This window comes from Agelaius tricolor, unplaced genomic scaffold (genome assembly GCF_023055355.1).
Source record: "Agelaius tricolor isolate 1412-34295 unplaced genomic scaffold, bAgeTri1.0.p SCAF_33, whole genome shotgun sequence".
NCBI classification, from domain to species: domain Eukaryota; kingdom Metazoa; phylum Chordata; class Aves; order Passeriformes; family Icteridae; genus Agelaius; species Agelaius tricolor.
Window position 1 is genome coordinate 141562 of NW_027269293.1, and position 21045 is coordinate 162606.

The 21045-nt window shown below is 57.8% G+C and overlaps 2 protein-coding genes across 2 annotated transcripts; both read left to right on the forward strand.

Annotated features, from left to right (window-relative positions):
• The first annotated feature begins 4384 nt into the window (after positions 1-4384).
• SUGP1 (SURP and G-patch domain containing 1) lies at positions 4385-14921 on the forward strand. Its single transcript, XM_071452028.1, has 10 exons — positions 4385-4812; positions 5847-5950; positions 7168-7291; positions 8473-8981; positions 9247-9353; positions 9971-10148; positions 11060-11166; positions 11839-11984; positions 12780-12909; positions 14274-14921. The coding sequence occupies exons 1-10, from the start codon at positions 4781-4783 to the stop codon at positions 14298-14300; spliced, it is 1464 nt and encodes a 487-aa protein (XP_071308129.1). The 5' UTR covers positions 4385-4780; the 3' UTR covers positions 14301-14921.
• A 497-nt stretch (positions 14922-15418) lies between these two features.
• Positions 15419-20825, forward strand: TM6SF2 (transmembrane 6 superfamily member 2). The gene is made up of 10 exons (XM_071451580.1): positions 15419-15484; positions 16926-17184; positions 17475-17572; positions 17879-17982; positions 18273-18355; positions 18452-18576; positions 18673-18774; positions 19229-19321; positions 19399-19518; positions 20492-20825. Exons 1-10 carry the CDS (start codon positions 15419-15421, stop codon positions 20696-20698), a joined length of 1257 nt encoding a protein of 418 aa, XP_071307681.1. The 3' UTR covers positions 20699-20825.
• The last annotated feature ends 220 nt before the right edge of the window (positions 20826-21045 follow it).

Genomic DNA, 21045 nt, shown 5'->3' on the forward strand with positions numbered 1-21045 from the left:
GGGGCTGGCGGAAGCCCCCCCGTTAAATTCGCTCCTTTTATCCCGCAGCGGAGCCGAGCCGGGAGTTCGGGATGGATCCCCGCGTTCGTTCCCGGCTCGTTTTCCCCTAGGGAAGCCGGGCTTGGTTCGGGATGGCTCCTCTGTTAATTTCCCCCCGTTTTCTCACAGGAAAACCGAGCCTGGGGTCCCGAGTGGTCTCCCCGTTATTTTTCCTCCTCTTTTCCATCAGGGAAACAGAGCCGGTAGTTCGGAGAGGCCCCACTGATGATTTTCCCTCTCCGTTTCCCACAGGAAACCCAGCTGTTCGTTCCCTCTCTCTTTTCCCGTAGGAAAGCTGAGCTGGTGGTTCGTGGAGACCCCACTGTTGGTTTTTTTCTCTTTTTTTTTTTCCTATAGGGAAGCTATGTTTGGGATGATCCCACAGTTTATTCCTTCCCTTTTCCCACAGGGAGAGCAAGCCTTCTTTTGGGATGATGTCCGTGTTAATCTCCCCTCTTTTCCTGGAAGAAATACGAGCCTTGATTTGGGATGGTTTCCCCATTAATCCCCCCCCTTTCCCCCACAGGGAACGCGACCCTCGGTTCAGGATGGCTCCTGTTAAATCCCACCTTTTTCCTTCAGGAAAGCTGCCCCTTGGTTTGGGATGGTCCCTGATCATTCTCCCCTTTTTCCACAGGGAAGACCAGCCTTGGTTTGGGATGGTCTCCTTATTAATCCCCACCTTTTCCCTCAGAGGGAACGTGCCCCATATTCCTGGACCGTTCCCGAGTTAATTCCCAGCTCTTCCCTCAGGGAAGGCGAGCCGGTGGTTCGGCGTGTCCCAGTCCAAGTCGGCCAAGACGAGCGTGAACATCCTGCAGCAGGAGGAGCTGATTGCCCAGAAAAAGCGGGAGATCGAGGCCCGGCTGGAGCAGCAGGCACGGCAGAACTCGCTCAGCATCCCGCAGCTGCCGCTGCTCGGAGAGTACGTGGGGAGCCCGGGAATCTGCCCACCAAAAATGGAGGGGGTGGGAAGGGGACCCGAGGGGGGAAAATCCCAGCTTTGGCGGGGCAAGGAAGGAAAATCCCAATTTTGGTCAAATAGAGGGAGGAAAATCCCAATTTTAATGGAGGAGGAAGGAGCTATGGGGTGCTTTTGGGAATTCATTGGTAGGTGAGGAGAATTACCAATTCCAGGAGATTTTCCTGTCCCCAATCCCGCATGGGAAGGGCAGGGAGGCTCCCAAATTCCAGCTCCTGTTTTCCTGTCCCCGCTCAGCGACGACGGCTCCGAGAGCGAGGCCTCCGTGTCCAACAAGTTTGTGAACGATGGGAGCTTCCTGCAGCAATTCCTGAAGCTCCAGAAGGAAAAATCCAATGCTGGTAGGTCCTTCCTTTCCCAAGCCAAACCTGGGACTCCCAGGAGCTCTGTTACCTTCATTCTCCTCTCAGAAACTGCCCCAAATTCCCCCAAAAATTCTGGGAATGCCCCAGCTCCAAACCTGGGGAAGAAGCAGCTGAGGCAGACCTGGAGCCTCTCCCAACCCAAACCCAGGATTCCCAGGAGGAATTTCCCTTCTCTCCTCATAAAATGCCCAAAATCCCCCTAACAATTCCAGGAATACCCCAGCCTGAACCCCAGGATTCCCAGGAATAATTACCTTTGATTTCCTCCGCAGAAAAATCCCCCCAACAATCCCCCCAACAGCTCCAGGGATGCCCCAGCTCCAAACCCCAGAAAGAGACAGCCAAAGCAGGCCCTGACCCAGATGCTCCAGGCTTGGAGCCTTTCCCACCCCAAACCCAGGACTTCCAGGAATAATTTCCCTTTGTTTTCTGCACAGAAAGTGCCTCGAATACCCCCAACAGCGCCAGGAATGCCCCGGTGCCAAACCCCAGAAAGAGACAGCCAAAGCAGGCCCTGAGCCAGATGCTCCAGGCTCGGGGCCTCTCGCACCCCAAACCCAGAACTCCCAATAATAATGATAATAATAAATAATTATTAATAATAATAATTTCCCTTTGTTTTGTGCCCAGAGAGTGCCCCGAATACCCCCAACAGCGCCAGGAATGCCCTGGCCCCAAACCCCAGAAAGAAACAGCCAAAGCAGGCCCTGAGCCAGATGCTCCAGGCTTGGGGCCTTTCGCACCCCAAACCCAGAACTCCTAATAATAATAATAATAATAATAATAATAATAATAATAATAATAATAATAATTTCCCTTTGTTTTGTGCCCAGAGAGTGCCCCGAATGCCCCCAACAGCGCCGGGAGCGCCCCGGCCCCGCAGGCCGGGAGGAAGCAGCCGGGGCTGCTGGGGAAGCGGCCGGGGCAGGCCCTGAGCCGGATGCTGCAGGCCCGGAGCCTCTCCCTGCCCCGAGCCAGCCCCGTGCTCAGCCGCCTCAGCGTCTTCCAGGGCCCCGACGAGGAGGAGGAGGAGGACTACGAGCAGTGGCTGGAGATCAAAGGTCAGTGGCAGCTCCTGCTCGGGGCTGGAGATGGGAGTGCCCAGCCTGGGACAGGGGTGCAGTGGGAGCAGGATTCCCTCAGTTCCCTGGGGAATGGGGTTCAGATCCTGGGACAGGGATCAGGGAGGGCCAGGATTCCCTCAGTTCCCCTGGGGAATGGGGTGGGGTTCAGATCCTGGGACAGGGATCAGGGAGGGCCAGCATTCCCTCAGTCCCTTTTGGGAATGGGGTGGGGTTCAGGTGCTGGGACAGGGATCAGGGAGGGCCAGGATTCCCTCAGTCCCCCTGGGGAATGGGACAGGGTTCAGGTCCTGGGACAGGGATCAGTTTGGGCCAGCATTCCCTCAGTCCCTTTTGGGAATGGGGTGGGGTTCAGGTGCTGGGACAGGGATCAGGGAGGGCCAGGATTCCCTCAGTCCCCCTGGGAAATGGGACGGGGTTCAGGTCCTGGGACAGGGATCAGTTTGGGCCAGCATTCCCTCAGTCCCTTTTGGGAATGGGGTGGGGTTCAGATCCTGGGACAGGGATCAGTTTGGGATAGGATTCCCTCAGGCCCAGCGGGAAGCTGGGTGAATTTATCCTGGGATAGGGATCAGGGAGGGCCAGGATTCCCTCCTGGGACAGAGGATCCGTTTGGGACACGATTCCCTCAAATTCTGATTTGCACCTGTGGAATGTTGTGCCGAGTGCTGGGCTCTCCGGGAAATCCTGATTCTTATCCTTAAAATGGGATTTTAGGGAGTTTAAGTGGTGGAAAATGAGGAATTAGTTTGGGAACATGCAGTGAAAATCTGTGTGTGTGAATAGGAGGCCTCCAGCACGGAATTGTGCCCAGGTAAAATCCAAAATCCAGGTAAAAAGTCTCATCTGTAGATCCCGAATGCCTGGAAAAACAAAGATGTGGCAGGAATTATCCCGGGTTTTATTGGGATAATCCAGGGCAGGAAGGCCCGAGGCAGATTTGCCTCAGAATGGGAATTTCACGGGCGGGGTTTAATGGATAAAAGGAGCTCAGCGAGTCACACTCGGCTTTGTGGCTTCATTTACCCATCCCCAAAATCCCACGGAGCCCTTTCTGCTGGGATTTGTACCAGCATAATCCTGGGAATTCGGGATTTGAGCGTGAAATGTGCTGGGAAAAATGCAGAGAGCTGAGCTGGGTTTGCCTTCATTGCAGGATTTTGGGGCCGATCCCATTGGATCGGTGTGGCTTCCCAAAATTCCCAAAATCGCTGGGTTTATTCCCACCCCGTGATCCCTGTGGGAATGCCTGGGCACAGAAGCCAAACTCCAGGGGTTTTGGAGCTGCTGCTGCTCCAGCCACACAGTTCTGGGAATGCTCTGGGAATGGCAGCTGGAATCTGGATTGAAACCGAATTCCTGCTCTTTCCCTGCTGGGATTCGTAGAGAACGAATCCAGTGGGAGCCACCTCTGGCACAGTTAAAGCTGGGATGAGCTGGCTGCAATTGGGATGGGCTGCTGGATTCCCAATCCCTGGAATGCCCAAGGAAAGTGGGAGAAGGGAAGGCTCCAGGGAAACCTTGGGGCTGCTTCCAGAGCCTAAAGGGGCTCCAGGAGAGCTGGGGAGGGATTTGGGACAAGGGGTGGAGGGACAGGAGCCAGGTAATGGATTTGGGATTTGGGATGGGAATCCCAGGACACAGGGAATGGATTTGGGATGGGAACCCCAGGACACAGGGAATGGATTTAAACCGAGAAAGGGGATTTTGGGTGGGATTTTGGGAAGGAATTCCTGGCTGGAATGGGCTGGAATTCCCAGAGAAGCTGTGGCGACCCTTGGGAAAGGTTGGAGAAGGGAAATTCCAGGGAGACCTCGGAGCCTAAAAGGTTCCAGGAGAGCTGCAGGGAATTTGGGGTAAGGGCTGGAATTCCAGGAGCCAGGGAATGGCTTCAGACTGAGGGAGGGTGGGTTTAGGTGGGGTTTTGGGAGGGAATTCCTGGCTGGAACGGGCTGGAATTCCCAGAAGAGCTGTGAAGGTGTCCAAGGAAATCCTAGGGCAGCAGAACGAGGGGGAGCGAGATGAGCTTTAACCTCCCCCCACCCCAAACTTTAGATTTTCCCCGTAGGAAGCCCCGGGGGAGCTCAGGAGTTCGGGAGCTTTGCTGTGAACGCCTCTCTGCAGCTGCAGGCCCCGTTCCATCCTGTCTGTCCCGCCCGGCCGTGTGTCTGCTCCCGCTGTGGGGCCCTTGAACCCCAAGTACTGACAGCCTCCTTAAAGTTTTGCCCCCAGAGGACGCGGAGACGCGGCAGGTGGTGGAAAAGCTGGCCAGGTTCGTGGCTGAGGGCGGCCCCGAGCTCGAGAAGGTCGCCATGGAGGACTACAAGGACAACCCTGCCTTCTCGTGAGTCTGGAAAGGGTTTTATCCCCAGGGAATGCTGAACCTGGGGGAAAGGGGGCTACAAGGACAACCCTGCCTTCTCGTGAGTCTGGGAAGGGCTTTGTGCCCAGGGAATGCTGAATTTGAGGGGAAAGGGGGCTACAAGGACAACCCTGTGTTCTCGTGAGTCTGGGAAGGGCTTTGTGCCCAGGGAATGCTGAACCTGGGGGGAAAGGGGGGTACAAGGACAACCCTGCCTTCTCGTGAGTCTGGGAAGGGCCTTGTGCCCTGGGAATGCTGAATTTGAGGGGAAAGGGGACCACAAGGACAACCCTGTGTTCTCGTGAGTCTGGGAAGGGCTTTGTGCCCAGGGAATGCTGAACCTGGGGAGAAAAGGGCAGCAAGTGGGCTACAAGGACAGCCCTGCCTTTTCTCGTGAGTCTGGGAAGGGCCTTGTGCCCAGGGAATGCTGAACCTGGGGGGAAAGGGGGCTACAAGGACAACCCTGCCTTCTCGTGAGTCTGGGAAGGGCTTTGTGCCCAGGGAATGCTGAACCTGGGGGGAAAGGGCAGGAAAGGGGGGCTGAGGGTTGTTCCCTGTGAGAGGCCGAAGTTTGGGTTCAGTGTTCTTCCTTGAGGGGAAAAGTTTGGGATTTGAGGGGAGACAACGTTTGGATTTGAGGGGGGAAATTTTGGATTCATTGTTCTTCCCTGAGGGGAGAAAATGTTTGAGTTTCTTCTTCTTTCTGTGATGGGGGAAAATTTGGAATCTGAGGGGAGAAAATGTTTGGATTTGAAGGGTGGAAATGTCTGGATTTGATGGGTGGAAGAGTTTTCTAATCCCAGCACTGGTGGGCAGAGGATTCCTCCTTAATTTCCCTTCAGTCAACAAAAATTTGGATGCAAATCCTTGGATTAAAACTCCAGAATCTAATTCCATGGTTTAGGTGCATTCTGAGTAATTCTTCCATTTTTCCACATGGGAGTTGGAGCTGTTTCCATCCCAGAATATCAATATTTGGATAATTATTCCTCTTTTTTTTCCCCCCTTTTTCCCAGGTTTTTGCATGATAAGAACAGCAGAGAATTCCTTTACTACAGGAAGAAAGTGGCAGAAATAAGGAAAGAAAATCAAAATTCCCAGGCAGCCTCTTCCCAAAAAGGTAATTCCCACTAAAATCTGGGAAATGGCAACAGCACAGGGAAATTTGGGATTGATTTGGGACTGGGGTGGAAATTTGGCTGCCTGGAAAGAAAATTCCCAGCTGGAAGGAGAATCGAATCCTTGTGCCAAAAATGTGGATTCCCAAAATATTCCTGGGATTTTGAATTGGATTTTCTTTGCTGTTGTCAAAAATATTCCAAAATAATTTTCCAGCACTGAAAACTTAGGAAAAGGGGATTTTTTTTTTCCCCTCATTTTTTTGTTGGATTTGATTGGAATGTCCACCCTTTTCCAGGTGAGATTTGGGATTTTCCATAGGGAATTTCCCCTGAAACAGCCTCCAGGGGGTGCAGTGAGAGGGGGATTAAGTGGGTTTGTAGGGAATTTGGAATTTTCCAAAGGATTTCCTTTTGTTCCTGGGAAATTCAGGGACAAAATCTTGAAATATGGATAATCCTGGGTGGTGCAATCCTATGGAGAAATGCCTGGCATGAGGGAAAAACACAAAATTTTTAATTAGGGGTAATTCCAGGTGCTGTAATCCTATGGAAAAGTGCCTGATAGAGGGAAAAAGGACAAAACCTTTAATGAGGTTTAATTCCAAGTGGTTTAATCCTACAGAAAAGTGCCTGGCACATGGAAAATTTGGGATTTGGGAGCCCTTACCTCTCATCTCTCCCATCCCTGCTCCCCTAAGTCAGGCCTAGGCTGGAGCTTTTGTGCTTTCAGCCGTTCCTCTGTGCCAATTCTCCCACTTTAAACCCTTTAAACATTTGGCCTAACTGTGCCCCTGGGGCCCTTAGGCCGGGCTAGGCCCCATCCCTGCTCCCCAAGCTTGGGTCTAAGCTGAAGTTTTTGTGCTTTGATTGTAGCAATTTCCCCACTTTAAACCTGGCTCTTGACATAACTGCGCTCTTGGGATCCTGAGGTTCTGTCCCTGCTCCCAAACTGGGGTTTAAGCTGAAGTTTTTGTGCCACTCAGCCATTCCTGTGTCCCAGTTCTCCCCCTTCAAACCCGGCTTTAGGCCTCACTGGGATCCCTAGGCCCCACCCCTGCACCTTAGACTCAGATTTAAACTGATGTTTTACGCTTTTTAACTGTTCCTTTGTACCAATTCTCCTCCTTTAAACCCGACTTTAGGCCTCTCTGGGGTCCTTAGGCCGGGTTAGGCTGGGCTGGGGTGAGCTGGGCCCAGGACTAATCCCTGCCTAAAGTTTCCCCCCCAGCCGACCGGGAGACGCGGAACTCGGCCGAGAAGCTGGCGCAGTTCGTGGCTGCGGGGGGGCCCGAGGTGGAGGCCATTGCCCTGCAGAACAACAGGGAGAACCCAGCCTTCAGGTGGGCAGCGCTGAGGGGCTTCATTTCCAGGGATTCTGGGGAAATCCCGCGGGGAAACCTGGGAATTCTGGGGAAATCCCACGGGGAAATCCCGCGGGGAAACCCCGGGAATTCGGGGAAATCCTGTGGGGAAACCCCGGGAATTCTGGGGAAATCCTGTGGGGAAATCCAGGGAATTCTTAGGAAATCCCATGGGGAAACCCTTAGGGGAATTCTTGGGAAATCCCATGGGGAAATCCTGGGAATTCTGGGGAAATCCCACGGGGAAACCCTCAGGGGAATTCTTAGGAAATCCCGCGGGGAAACCCTTAGGGGAATTCTTAGGAAATCCCGTGGGGAAATCCTTAGGGGAATTCTTGGGAAATCCCGTGGGGAAATCCTTAGGGGAATTCTTAGGAAATCCCGTGGGGAAATCCTTAGGGGAATTCTTAGGAAATCCCATGGGGAAATCCTGTGAATTCTTAGGTTGAAGTTTTGGAGCAGTGAGAATTGGGGAGCTCAGGTTTGGGGTGCAGAGGAATCAGCGCGTTCCTGACTTTTGGGGCCGTTTCTCCTTTATGGGGTTGTGTTCCCCCATGCCAGTGGAAGCTGCACTGGCCTCAGGAATACACGGGATGGTGCTGGAGAGCTGGGAATGCTCTGGGAATTGCAGGAGGGAAAAATGCAGCGCTGGATCCCAGCCCTGGAGAGCTGGGAATGCTGTGGGTACTGCAGGAAGGAAAATTCCTGAGGAAACTCTGCTGGATCCCAGCCTAGGAGAGGTTGGAATGCTCTGGGAATGTTCTGGGCGTTCCAGGCAGGAAAATTCCACTGCTGGATTCCAGCCCTGGAGAGCTGGGAATGCTCTGGGAATGTTCTGGGCATTCCAGGAAGGAAAAGTCCATGGCTGGATCCCAGCACCGGAGAGCTGGGAATTGCAGGAAGGAAAATTCCTGAGGAAACTCTGCTGGATCCCAGCCCCGGGGAGCTGGGGGTGATCTGGGAAAGTTCTGGGAATGCTGTGACCATTCCAGGCAGGAATTCCACGGCTGGATTGCAGCCCTGAGTGGGGCTGGAGAGCCAGGAATGCCCCGGGAATGCTCCGGGAATGCTGTGACCGTTCCAGCAGGCGTTCCCACCTGGATTGAATGCCCCGGGAATGCTGTGACCGTTCCAGCAGGCGTTCCCGTTGCTGTTTGCAGGTTCCTGTACGAGCCCCACAGCAAAGGGCACCGCTACTACCGCCAGAAGCTGGAGGAGTTCCGCAGGGCCCGGGCTGCCCCCGGGGGCTCCCCCTTTCCCGCAGAGTCCGGCCTCAAGCGGAAAAGCAGCCCCGAGGCTTCTCCCTCCCCCGTGTGCTTCCCCCCTCTCCCCGTTCCCGTCCTGCCGCCTCTGCCTCTTCCCGTCCCCTCTCCCGCTGTTCCCGCTGCTCCTCCCGTTCCTTCGGCCTCTCCTGCCCCCTCCTCATCCTCCACCTCCCCTCCGGAGCAGCTGGCCCCCAGTTCTGCCCCAGTCCCGAATCCAGCCGTGACCCCAAGCCCAGCGGCGATCCCAGATCCTGCCACGACCCCAAACCCATCCGTGGCCCCAAGCCCCGCTCCGGGCAGCACCAAAAAGAAGAGGAAGAGCCGGTGGGGGCCGGAGGAGGAGAAGGTGGAATTACCCCTCCCGCAGCTGGTGCAGCAGCTGGATTCTCCCTCTCCCCTCTCAGGTGAGTGGGATTGGGTTTTCCTGGGAATTCTGTGGCTCCAGAGTCGTTTTTTATTTCCTGAGATGGGCATGGATCAAGTTTTCTGCTTTCAATCCGATTTTTTCCCTGTGGTTTTATTTTCCCTTTCACTCTGTGGGAATTACAAACCGAATTCCTTTTTTCTTTCTTTTCTTTTCCCATCCTTTTATTCCCTTTCATTCCCTCTCTGAGATTTTTCCCATCTCCCAGGTTTTTCCAAAGGTTTTTCCCTGTTTTTTTCCTGCAGTTCAGGACCTGAAGGGTCTGGGGTACGAGAAGGGCAAACCCGTGGGGCTGGTGGGAGTCACGGAGCTCTCGGAGGCCCAGAAGAAGCAGCTGAAGGAGCAGCAGGAGGTGAATCCCAAAAATCCTCCCTGAATCCCCTCCCGTGGGAGTAACAAAGGTTTTCCATCATGGAATCCCTGGGGGCTGGAATCAGCAGGAATACCAGAGGGTTTGGGAATGAGGACCTTTCCAGCCCTAAAATCCCAAATCCCAAAGGAGCTTTTCTGGGGCTGAATCCCATTTTTCCTGGGACAAATCCCATTTTTCCACGATTCCCAGATGCAGCAGATGATCACGAAGCACAGGCACAGTTCTCCTGCCCTTTGGGGCTGAGATTTGGGGTTCTTCATGGTTTGGAGCCGTTTTGTCTGGAAGGGGCTGTGCTCCGCTGGGATTCCTGGGCTGAACCCCGTTTGTCCCAGAGCAAACCCCGTTTGTCCCAGAGCAAACCCCGTTTCTCCCAGAGCAAACCCCGTTTCTCCCAGAGCTGAACCCCGTTTCTCCCAGGGCTGAACCCCGTTTCTCCCAGGGCTGAACCCCGTTTCTCCCAGGGCTGAACCCCGTTTCTCCCAGAGCTGAACCCCGTTTCTCCCAGGGCTGAACCCCGTTTCTCCCAGAGCAAACCCCGTTTCTCCCAGAGCAAACCCCGTTTGTCCCAGAGCAAACCCCGTTCTCCTGGCTCCCAGATGCAGCAGATGTACGACATGATCATGAAGCACAAGCGGGCGATGCAGGAGATGCAGCTGCTGTGGGAGCGGGCGCTGCAGCAGCACCAGCACGGCTACGACAGCGACGAGGAGGTGGACAGCGAGCTGGGCACGTGGGAGCACCGCCTGCGCCGCATGGAGATGGACAAGACCCGCGGTGGGTGGCCGTTCCACAGGGAATTCCACAGGGAATTCCACTCCATAGGGAGATGGACAAGGCATGGGGTGGGTGGGACTGGGAATTCCACAGGGAATTCCATCCCTATCCTGTGACCTGGGCACGTGGGAGCACCGCCTGCGCCGCGTGGAGATGGACAAGACCCGCGGTGGGTGGCAGTTCCACAGGGAATTCCATTCCATAGGGAATTACAGAGGGAATTCTGTCCCTAGGGAGATGGATGAGGCATGGGGTGGGTGGGACTGGGAATTCCACAGGAATTCCATCCCTACCCTGCGAGCTGGGCACGTGGGAGCCCCACCTGTGCTGCGTGGAGATGGACAAGACTCAGAGTCAGGGTGGGATCAGCATTCCAGAGGGAATTCCATCCCTGGGGGGGCACCAGGGTGGGTGGGATTGGGAATTCCATCCCTAGGGAGCCCCACCTGCGCCGCATGGGGATGGACAAGACCCAGGGTGGGTGGGATTGAGCGTTCCAGAGGGGGAATTCCATCCCTATCCTGCTGGGTTGGGAGCTGCAGGGACCATCCCATCCCATCCTCATGGATTGGGTCCCTCCCAGGGCGCTCCACAAAATCCCAAGGGATGCTCCGTGGTTTTTCAGAGATCTCGCTATGCATTCCTGGGAGGTTTTTGTGCTCCAGAATCCCCCTGGAATCCAGATGTCCCTGGAATCCCAAGGGATTCTCCATGAGGGTCGTTCTCTCCACGGTTTTCCAGAGTGGGGTTCTCGCTGTGCATTCCTGGGAGGTTTTTGTGCTCCAGAATCCCCCTGGAATCCGTGGGATGCTGCACAGATCCCAAGGGATTCTCCATGGATTCTGAGCCTGGGGATGCTCCGGGGATCCCAGGGGGTTTTCCATGAGCTCGGTGTTGTCCTGCCTCTGCAGAGTGGGCGGAGCAGCTGACCCAGATGGGCCGAGGGAAGCATTTCATCGGGGATTTCCTCCCGCCCGACGAGCTGGAAAAGTTCATGGAGACCTTCAAGGCACTCAAGGTGAGGATTCCTGGGATTCTGGGAATGCTCCGGACTCATCCCACAGCAGCTGGGGATTCCTCCAGCTCTCCTTGCTCCAGCCATTCCTGCAGGGGAAAACAGGGATCACATTCCCACTGTTAGCACGGAAATGGGGCAATATTTGGGAAAAATTCCTTCCCTGGGAGGGAATGGGGTGGAATTCCCAAAGGACCCGTGGCTGCTCCATCCCTGGAAGTGTCCAAGGAATGTTGGGAGCATCCTGGGATCATGGGAAGTGTCCCCGCCCTCGGGACTGGATGGGCTTCAAGGTCCCTTTCCACTCTGGAATTCCACAATTTGGGATTTTTCTGGAATTCCAGACAAACCTCCCACTCGGTTCCTCTTTGGGATCAGTGGTATCAAGCTGGGAAAAAATGGGAATTTTGGGAATGGTGCAAACCCTGGAATTCCTGGAAGCTGTGTCATCCCTGTTTTCCAGCACGGGGCCTGACATTCCCTGGGATTCAGCCTTGGGAAAGAACCGGATCCGAGGCTGGATCCAGGGAACAGCCTGGAATTCCGGAGCTGTTGTTGGAATCCCGGGAAATCCTGGCAGTTCTTTCCCAAAATCCCGGTTTGGAGGGGGGTAGAGCTGCTTTTCCCGTGATCCATGGGTTATAAAATCCCTTTTTCCTGGTTTCTCCCCTGCAGGAGGGCCGGGAGCCGGATTATTCCGAGTACAAGGAGTTCAAGCTGACGGTGGAAAACATCGGATACCAAATGCTGATGAAAATGGGATGGAAGGAAGGAGAGGGACTGGGCTCCGATGGGCAGGGAATTAAAAACCCTGTCAGCAAGTGAGTGTTCCCGTGGGTTATTCCTTCCTTCTTTCCTGGGAATTCCTGCTGGAATCGCAGCCCAGCTGGGATTTCTCACCTGAGCATGCAAAATTCAGCCTGGGAAAAAATTCCTGATTTTTTTGGGGAGGATTTTCTCCTGGATTTGTGGCTGCAGCCGGAATTGTCTGAGCCCCCAAATCCCGAATTTCCAACCCAAACTTCCGTAGGGAAGTGCAGCTCTAAGAATTCCTGTCTGCACCTCCCCGCTCCCAGGATTAAATCCTTAAAATCAGAAATTCCTGGGAATATTTGCTCTCCTTGGAGTCATAAAATCATGGAAATATTTTTAAAAAATGGTGGGAAGCACATCCAGGGGTGGATGTTCCAGCCAGGATCAGAACTTTGTGTGATCCTACGAGTCTTGGTTTCATTCCATGCCCAGAAGTGTTGGGATCTGGTCCCACTCTGGGTATTCCAAAGGTTTTCTTGAGGTGGATCAGCTTCTGCCCAAATTCCCAGGGATTTGGGGAATGAAACCAGCCCCTGCTTCCATCCCAATTCCCAGGGATTTGGGGAATGAAACCAACCCCTGCTTCCATCCCAGTTCCCAGGGAATTTGGAATAGGAAACCAATCCCTGCTTCCATCCCAGTTCCCAGGGAATTTGGAATAGGAAACCAATCCCTGCTTCCCTTCAGCTCCATTCACGCCCGGGGGATCAGGGAAGGAGGTCCAGGAAGGTCCAGGGGGCGCCATTCCCGTGGGATTTCCCAGGCAGGGGCGTCTGAGCCGCGCCATTCCCGGTTTTCCGCAGGGGCACCACGACCATGGACGGGGCGGGATTTGGGATCGAGCGCCCGGCAGAGCTGACCAAGGAGGACGACGAGTACGAGGCCTTCCGCAAGCGCATGATGCTGGCCTACCGCTTCCGGCCCAATCCACTGGTATGGGAATGGGATAATGGGATTGGGATAACGGGAATGGGATCATGGGATCATGGGGTCAATGCTGGCCTACCGCTTCCGGCCCAATCCATTGGTACGGGATAACAACGGGATAATGGGAATGGGATAACGGGAATGGGAATGGGGTCAATGCTGGCCTACCGCTTCCGGCCTAACCCACTGGTATGGGATAACAACGGGATAATGGGAATGGGATAACGGGAATGGGAATGGGGTCAATGCTGGCCTACCGCTTCCGGCCCAATCCACTGGTATGGGAATGGGATTGGGATAACGGGAATGGGATCATGGGACAATGGGATTGGGATAACGGGATCATGGGAATGGGATCAATGCTGGCCTACCGCTTCCGGCCCAATCCATTGGTACAGGATAACAACGGGATAATGGGATCATGGGATAACGGGATTGGGATAACGGGATCATGGGAATGGGATCAATGCTGGCCTACCGCTTCTGGCCCAATCCATTGGTATGGGATAACGGGATTGGGATAATGGGAATGGGATCATGGGGTCAATGCTGGCCTACTGCTTCCGGCCCAATCCACTGGTATGGGATAACAACGGGATCATGGGATCATGGGATAACAGGAATGGGATCAATGCTGGCCTACCACTTCCGGCCCAATCCATTGGTATGGGATAACGGGAATGGGATTGGGATAACAGGAATGGGGTCAATGCTGGCCTACCGCTTAATCCATTGGTATGGGAATGGGAATGGGATAATGGGATAACGGGAATGGGATAATGGGATTGGGATCAATGCTGGCCTACCGCTTCCGGCCCAGTCCGCTGGTACAGGACTGAATTGGGATCGTGGGAATGGGAATGGGATGGAGCCAGAGATGAGGGGCGGATCCCCCGGAGTGGGAGTGCCCCAGACCCGGGCAGGCACAGGGAATGGCCTGTGCTACCCTGGAATCTCTGGTGTAGCTCTGGGAATGTCGGCAGCTGGGAAATTCCTCTTGGATGGAATTCCTCTCCTCACCCTGAACCAAATCATCCTCCCAGAATTCCCTGGCTGCAGGATTCTCCTTCCCGATTCTTTTCCATTCAAATCCCAGTTTTATTCCCAGCTTTATCCCAGTTAAACCCCTGCCAAGGGAAGCTTCTCCACGAATCCCATGATTCCTTTGGAATTACATTTCTAGGAGGCAAAACCAAGCTTGGAGTTTCCCTTTTCCCTTTCCAGCCAAAAGCTGCCTTTAATTTTGGGGAAAAAAGCCTGGAAAATGTCTCATTCCAGTGGCTTTCCCAGAGGATCCAGATGCTGATTTTTGGGATAAAATCCCCAATCCCAATGATTTTTTCCATTGTTTGTTTTTTTTCTCCCTACAGAACAACCCACGGCGACCTTACTACTGAGGAGGGCTTTTCCCAACAGCTTTCCTGGGAATTCTCATCCCAAACTTCATTGTCCATCTCTGTTCTCCCGATATTATCCGGCTTTTTTTGGAATCACAGCTCCTCCTTCCCCCATGGAAAAGCTTCCCAGGCTTTTTTTGGGGACGCAGGGAGGGTTTGGAGCAGCCCCAAAAATCCCTCGGGGGACTCCAATTCCAGGGAGTCTGGGATTTTTGGGAATGGCAGATCTTGTGCTGCTCCAGGAGGGGGGGGGATTTTATTCCTTGATTTTTATCTTGGAATCCCAAATCCAAGAGATTTTGGGGAATTTGGGGAACCAGTGCCTCCAGTTTTGCCTCTGGATGGGCGGATCTGGCCTGGATCCGTTGGGAATTCCAGGATTTGATGGATCCAGGGGGGGATTTATTCCCTTCCCAGGGATTTTGCCAACACCTCCTGTGCTTTGGGATGACGGAGACCCAAAATTCCAAAGCCACACTTTGGAAAAATCCAACAGAATTCCAGCACCACACTTTGGAAAAACCCAGTTGGATTTTGTTGTCCTAAAATGGAAAAAAAAAAACCTCTGGAAATACAAATTTTCTTCATGGAGTCTGTAAATAAAATCAAACTTGTTTGTTCCTTAGGTTTAATCCTTGGAATTTTTTGGGACGAGAGGGATTTTTTCTTAGGGTGGGAGGCTGCCCTGGAGTTTGGTGTTTCAAGAATTTTCAGGGGGAAAAAGTTTGATTCCGTTCGTTTTTGGGGATACTGGATGTGATTCTGTGCTAATTTTGTTAATTATGGAGTCGAGGGCTTTGCTTTTAATTAAAACCATTTTGGGGCGAGGCGGGGGGATGGGGTTATCCAGGGAAAATCCAAAATCTGGGAGCCTGGAGCCCCAGGATCCCTGTCTGTCCCTCCGTGTCCCCCTGTCCCTCCCGTGTCCCCCTGTCCGTCTGTCCGTCTGTCCCCCTTTCTGTCTGTCTGTCCCTCCCGTGTCCCCCTGTCTGTCCGTCTGTCCGTCTGTCCCGCCGTGTGTGTCCCGGTGCCTCGGGCGCCTCTGTGGCTTTAAGGGCGCTGCCCGGGCCGGTCCCGGGGCCGAAGTCCGCGGGCCCGGTGCTGGCGGCGGGGCCGGGATGCAGCTCCCGGCGGGCCCGGCCGCCATGGCCGCCCCCCTGCTCGCCCTCCCGGTGGCCTTCGGGGTCAGCGCCGTCACCTGCCTGGAGTGAGTGGGGGCCGGGAGGGACCCCCGGGAACGGGGAACGGGAGGGACCCCCGGGAATGGGGACCGGGAATGGGGAACGGGGAGGGACCCCCGGGAACGGGGACCGGGAACGGGGAACAGGAATGGGGACCGGGAATGGGACCGGGAGGGACCCCCGGGAACGGGGACCGGGGATGGGGAATGAGGAGTGGGGAACAGGGAACGGGGATGGGGAAGGGTGAATGGAAAAGGGAACGAGGAATGAAAAAGGGGAATGGGGAATGGGGTCCTGCCGGGGAAGGGGGGGTTGAGTCTCTCCTGGATCAGGGAATCCAGCCCCGGGTCTGTCCCGGGTCAGGGAATCCAGCCCTGGGTCTGTCCCGGGTCAGGGAATCCAGCCCCGGGTCTGTCCCGGGTCAGGGAATCCAGCCCCGGGTCTGTCCCGGATCAGGGAATCCAGCCCCGGGTCTGTCCCGGATCAGGGAATCCAGCCCCGGGTCTGTCCCGGATCAGGGAATCCAGCCCCGGGTCTGTCCCGGGTCAGGGAATCCAGCCCTGGGTCTGTCCCGGGTCAGGGAGTCCAGCCCGGGACAGGGCCTGGGTCTGTCCCGGATCCGAGGATCCATTTGGGGTCGGGCGCCTCGATCCGGGCGTTCCCATGGGAAGGCGGCTGCGGGTGGGGTTTCCAATCCCCTCGGGAAGCTCCGACCCGCAGAGCCTCTCCCGGAGAGCCCAAATCCCGGGAATTCGGGGGCTCCCTGCCCCTCCCGGAGTGTCCCCGCTGTCCCCGCTGTCGCTGACGTGTCCCCGCCGCTGTCCCCGCTGCCACCGGGCGCCGCTTTCGCTTTGCCCGCCCGCAGTTCCCGGTCCGGGGCTGCGGGAGCGGCTCCCGGCGATCCCAGAGCCGCCCGCTCCCCGCGCTCCGGGATCACAAAGCGGGGATTGGGTCCCGTCTGGGGCTTTCCCAAACGCGCAGCCTGGAGAGGGACGGGGGCACCCACGGGGGCTGCTCCGGCCCCATTCCTGTTCCCAATCCCTGCTGGGATCACACCCACCCCTCCTGTGGGATTTATCCATTCCCAATCCCTGCTGGGATCACACCCACCCCTCCTGTGGGATTTATCCATTCCCAATCCCTGCTGGGATCACACCCACCCTTCCTGTGGGATTTATCCATTCCCAGTCCCTGCTGGGATCACACCCACCCCTCCTTTGGGATTTATCCATTCCCAGTCCCTGCTGGGATCACACCCACCCCTCCTTTGGGATTTATCCATTCCCAATCCCTGCTGGGATCACACCCACCCCTCCTTTGGGATTCATCCATTCCCAATCCCTGCTGGGATCCCATCTTCCCCTCATCCCTTTTCTTTCGGGATTCACCCTTGGGGTTTGCCCCCTTTTGGGATTTCCACCCCCCCATCCCGGGTCATTCCCAGATCCAGATTTCCCCCTCAGGGGTCGGGCACCGCCCGCCCTGTGCGGGGCTGTGGGTTCTGATCCCGATCCCAAAGCTCGGCGGGATTGGGAGAGTTTGCTGGGTACGGGGCCCTGGGGCCGTGCCGGAGCTGCAGCGGCCCCGATCCCACAGCAGCCCCCCGGCGCTGGCCCTGGCCGCGGCCCTGCTGCTCCTCGGCCTCGTCTCCCTCCTCATCCTCACCGGTGGCGTCGGCCTCGTCCACGACCCCCTGTTCTGCGGTGAGACCCCGCGGTGGGATTGGGGCCGGGGTTTGGGGCTGGGGCTTGGGGTCTGGGGAGATCTGGGGCTCTGGGACCCACGTGGAGCCGGGGTTTGGGATTTGAGGGGGATCGGTGGGACCCACACAGAGCAGGGATCGGGGGGAGCTGTGGGACCAACAGGGAGCAGGAATGTGGGGTTTGGGGGGACCCACAGGGAGCAGGAATGTGGGGTTTGGGGGACCCGCGGGGAGCAGGAATGTGGGGTTTGGGGTTTTGGGGGATCCCGCACGGAGCCCCTCTCCCCGCAGTGCTCGTGGTGTTCTCCTTCATCTCGGCCGTGGATCTGCTGATCGCGCTGGAGGAGGACGGGATCATCTCGGGCTTCATGGAGCTCTACGTGCGGGAGGTGCCGGCCCTGCCCCGCTCACCCCGCGCACCCCGCAGGGGCTCCGGCACCCCCGGACCCCGGTGCGACCCTCCCGGTGTCCCCAGCCCCGGTGTGACCCTCCCGGTGTCCCCAGCCCCGGTGTCCCCAGCCCCGGTGCGACCCTCCCGGTGTCCCCAGCCCCGGTGTGACCCTCCCGGTGTCCCCAGCCCCGGTGCGACCCTCCCGGTGTCCCCAGCCCCGGTGCGACCCTCCCGGTGTCCCCAGCCCCGGTGCGACCCTCCCGGTGTCCCCAGCCCCGGTGTGACCCCCTCGGTGTCCCCGCAGGGCGATCCCCACCTGCGCACGGCTCACGGGCTCCTCACCTGCTACTGGGACGGCACCGTGCACTACGGGCTGTGCCTGGCCATGGCCGCGGCCGCGGGGCTCAGGTGGGCGCAGGGTGAGAACCCCGAAATTCCTGAGGCGGGGGCGGGAAAATCCCGAATTTCCTGAGGCGGGGGCTCGGGAGAATCCCGGATTTGCTGGGGAGGGGGCGCGGGGGGACGGGGTGGGGAGCGTTCCCGAGTTTCCTGAGGAGGGGCCCTGGTGATCCCGGGAGGGCTCGGGGGGAGCTGGAAAATCCCGAATTTCCTGAGGAAGGGGCTCGGGGGTGATCCCGGGGGAAGGGGAGGGTGGAAAATGCCGGATTTTGAGGAGGGGGCTCCCGCTGTCCCCGCAGGAAGAGCTACCGGGGGCTGGGCCTCTTCTGGCTGGGCTCGCTGCTGATGAGCGCCGTGGTTTTCCTGCTGGGCAACCTGATCGGTAGGGCCGGGCCCGAGCCCCATCCCCCGGCAGGAGGAGGAGGAGGGCGAGGAAGGGGAGGAAGGCTCCGTGCCCACCCCGCGCTCTCTCCTGCAGGGAAATACAGCCCCGAGCTGAGCCCGTCCTTCCTCCTCAACCTGCCCTACCTCCTCCTCCTCGCCTGGGCCGGCCGCCGCCTCTTCCAGCAGCCCCGGGCGCTGCCGAGCCTCAGCCCCGAGCAGGTGAGGCCGGAGCCGGGGGGGTTTGGGGGCGGCTGCTGCGCTCCCAGGGCGGGACCAGGGGGCGCGGACCCCAAAACCCCGAAATTCCTCTCGCAGATTGCAGAGAAGCAGCGCAAAGCCCTCTACCAGCGGCCCCAGGACCTGCTCCTCATCCTCATCCTCATCCTCACCGCAGCCTTCACCTTCTTCAGGGGGATGGTGAGGGCTTGGGGGGCTCGGGGGGTCCTGGAGGGGCTCAGGGTGGTCCTGGATGGACTCGGGGGGCTCTTGTCAGGGATTTTGGGGGTCCTGAGGGGTCTCGAGATGGTCCTGGGGGGGCTTGGGGGGTCCTGGAGGGTCTCGAGTGTCTTCGGGAGGGTTTTGGGGGTCCCGGGGAGGGTTTGGGGGTCCCGTGGAGGGTTTGGGGGTCCCGGGGAGGTTTTGAGGGTCCCGGGAAGGATCTCGGGGGTCCCGGGGAGGGTTTGGGGGTCCCGGGGAGGGTTTGGGGGTCCCGGGGAGGATCTCGGGGGTCTCGGGGAGGTTTTGGGGGTCCCGGGGAGGGTTTGGGGGTCCCGGGGAGGGTTTTGGGGGTCCCGGGGAGGTTTTGAGGGTCCCGGGAAGGATCTCGGGGGTCCCGGGGAGGGTCCCCTGCCCTCGCCCCCTGTGTCCCCAGGTGGTCCTGGACTGCCCGGCCGATTCCTGCTTTGACTACACCTACCTGCACGAGCCCTACCTGCGCGACCCCGTGGGCTACCCCAAAGTGCAGGTGAGGGGCGGGGGCAGCACGGGAGGGGCCGGGCCCGCTCCAGGTGCCCCCGGGGGTGACGGTCCGGGTGCCCGCAGATGCTGATCCTCCTGTTCTACCTGCTGCCCTTCCTCCTGCTCGCCGTCTACGGCCTGGCCGTGCCCGGCTGCTCCTGGCTGCCCGACTGGAGCCTGGTGTTCGCCGGCGCCGTGGCGCAGGTGGGCGGCCCCAAAATCCCGGGATTTGGGGGGAAAAATCCCAAAAATGGTGATCCTGAAATCCCAGGATTTGGGGGGAAAAAATCCCAAACGGGGCGGCCCCAAAATCCCGGGATTTGGGAGAAAAATCCCAAAAATGGTGATCCTGAAATCCCGGCATCTGGGGGGGAAAAATCCCAACCAAGAAAAGGGTTGGGGCTCAGTTTTGGGGTGGTAAATCCTGATTTGGGGTGCAGATCCCGGGTTTGGGGGGCAGATCCCGGGTTTGGGGGGGCAGATCCCGGGTTTGGGGTGCAGATCCCGGGTTTGGGGTGCAGATCCCGGCTTTGGGGGGCAGATCCCGGCTTTGGGGGGCAGATCCCGGGTTTGGGGTGCAGATCACGGGTTTGGGGGGTAGATCCCAGGTTTCGGGGGGCAGATCACGGGTTTGGGGGGTAGATCCCGGGTTTGGGGTGCAGATCCCGGGTTTGGGGTGAAGATCCCGGGTTTCGGGGGGCAGATCCCGGCTTTGGGGGGCAGATCACGGGTTTGGGGGGCAGATCCACAGCTGCAGCTGCAAGTAGAGCAGCTTGCTTTGCTGGCTGATAATTGCCTCGGCCTCGGTGGATTTGGACAGAACCCGGGATTAGTGGGACAGAAATAGGATGGAGAGAGACGCAGGGCTATAGATAGGATGGGCTGGAGCCAAAAACCCCTCTGAGGTTGGGGCTTTGCACCTTTTAGGGCCGGAACTTTGCGCACTTTGTGTCCAGGGATTTGCACCTTTTAGGTCCGAGGGTCTGCGCCCTTCGGGGCCGGGATTTTTGCACATTTTAGGGCCAGAGTTCTGCACCTTTTAGGGACAGGATTGCCCTCTTTGAGCCCGGGGGGCTGCACCTTTTAGGGCCGGGGCTTTGCCCCCTTTGGGGCGGGGGGTTCGCACCTTTTGTGGCCGCTCCGCTGTCACGGCCCCGCCGCACCCCGGTGTCCGCAGGCTCAGTTCGCCCACCTGGGCTCCTCGCTGCACTCCCGCACGCCCTTCCCGTACCAGACCCCCGAGGAGGTGCTCTGGAGTTTTCTGCTCTCCAACGTCCTCTACGCGCTGGGCCCGCAGCTCCTGGCGCTGCGCTGCCTGCGCTCCCCGGCCTTCTTCGTCCCCGCGGCCAGCCCGGGCCTGGCCCGCGCCAAAAAGCGCCAGTGACGGGTCCGGCTGGTCCCCGGGGCTGCTGGCACCACCCTGGGGGTGCTGTCACCTCCCCGGGGCTGCTGTCACCTCCCTGGGCCTGCTGGCACCTCCCTGGGGCTGCTGGCACCTCCCTGGGGCTGCTGTCCCCACCCGGGGCTGCTGTCACCTCCCTGGGGCTGCTGTCCCCACCCGGGGGATCCCGCCCGGTGCCTCTCGCCCCGTTCCAATCGCGGGGAGCGGAGATGTCCCCAGGAGTGTCCCCAGGAGTGTCCCCAGGAGTGTCCCCAGAGATGTCCCCAAAGGTGTCCCCAGAGGTGTCCCCAGGGAAACTCCGGTCCCCCAAAAGCTGTGGGGGGACCTCG

Bases quoted from the DNA above. Each gene is read 5' to 3' on its own strand.
- SUGP1 (XM_071452028.1), top strand. From the start codon at position 4,781: ATGGAGGACTACAAGGACAACCCTGCCTTCTC. The intron at 4,813-5,846 runs GTGAGTCTGGAA...CCTTTTTCCCAG, and splicing joins AAGGACAACCCTGCCTTCTC to GTTTTTGCATGATAAGAACA. The intron at 12,910-14,273 runs GTATGGGAATGG...TTCTCCCTACAG, and splicing joins GCTTCCGGCCCAATCCACTG to AACAACCCACGGCGACCTTA.
- TM6SF2 (XM_071451580.1), top strand. From the start codon at position 15,419: ATGCAGCTCCCGGCGGGCCCGGCCGCCATGGCCGCCCCCCTGCTCGCC. The intron at 17,983-18,272 runs GTGGGCGCAGGG...CTGTCCCCGCAG, and splicing joins GCCGCGGCCGCGGGGCTCAG to GAAGAGCTACCGGGGGCTGG. The intron at 18,775-19,228 runs GTGAGGGCTTGG...CTGTGTCCCCAG, and splicing joins TCACCTTCTTCAGGGGGATG to GTGGTCCTGGACTGCCCGGC.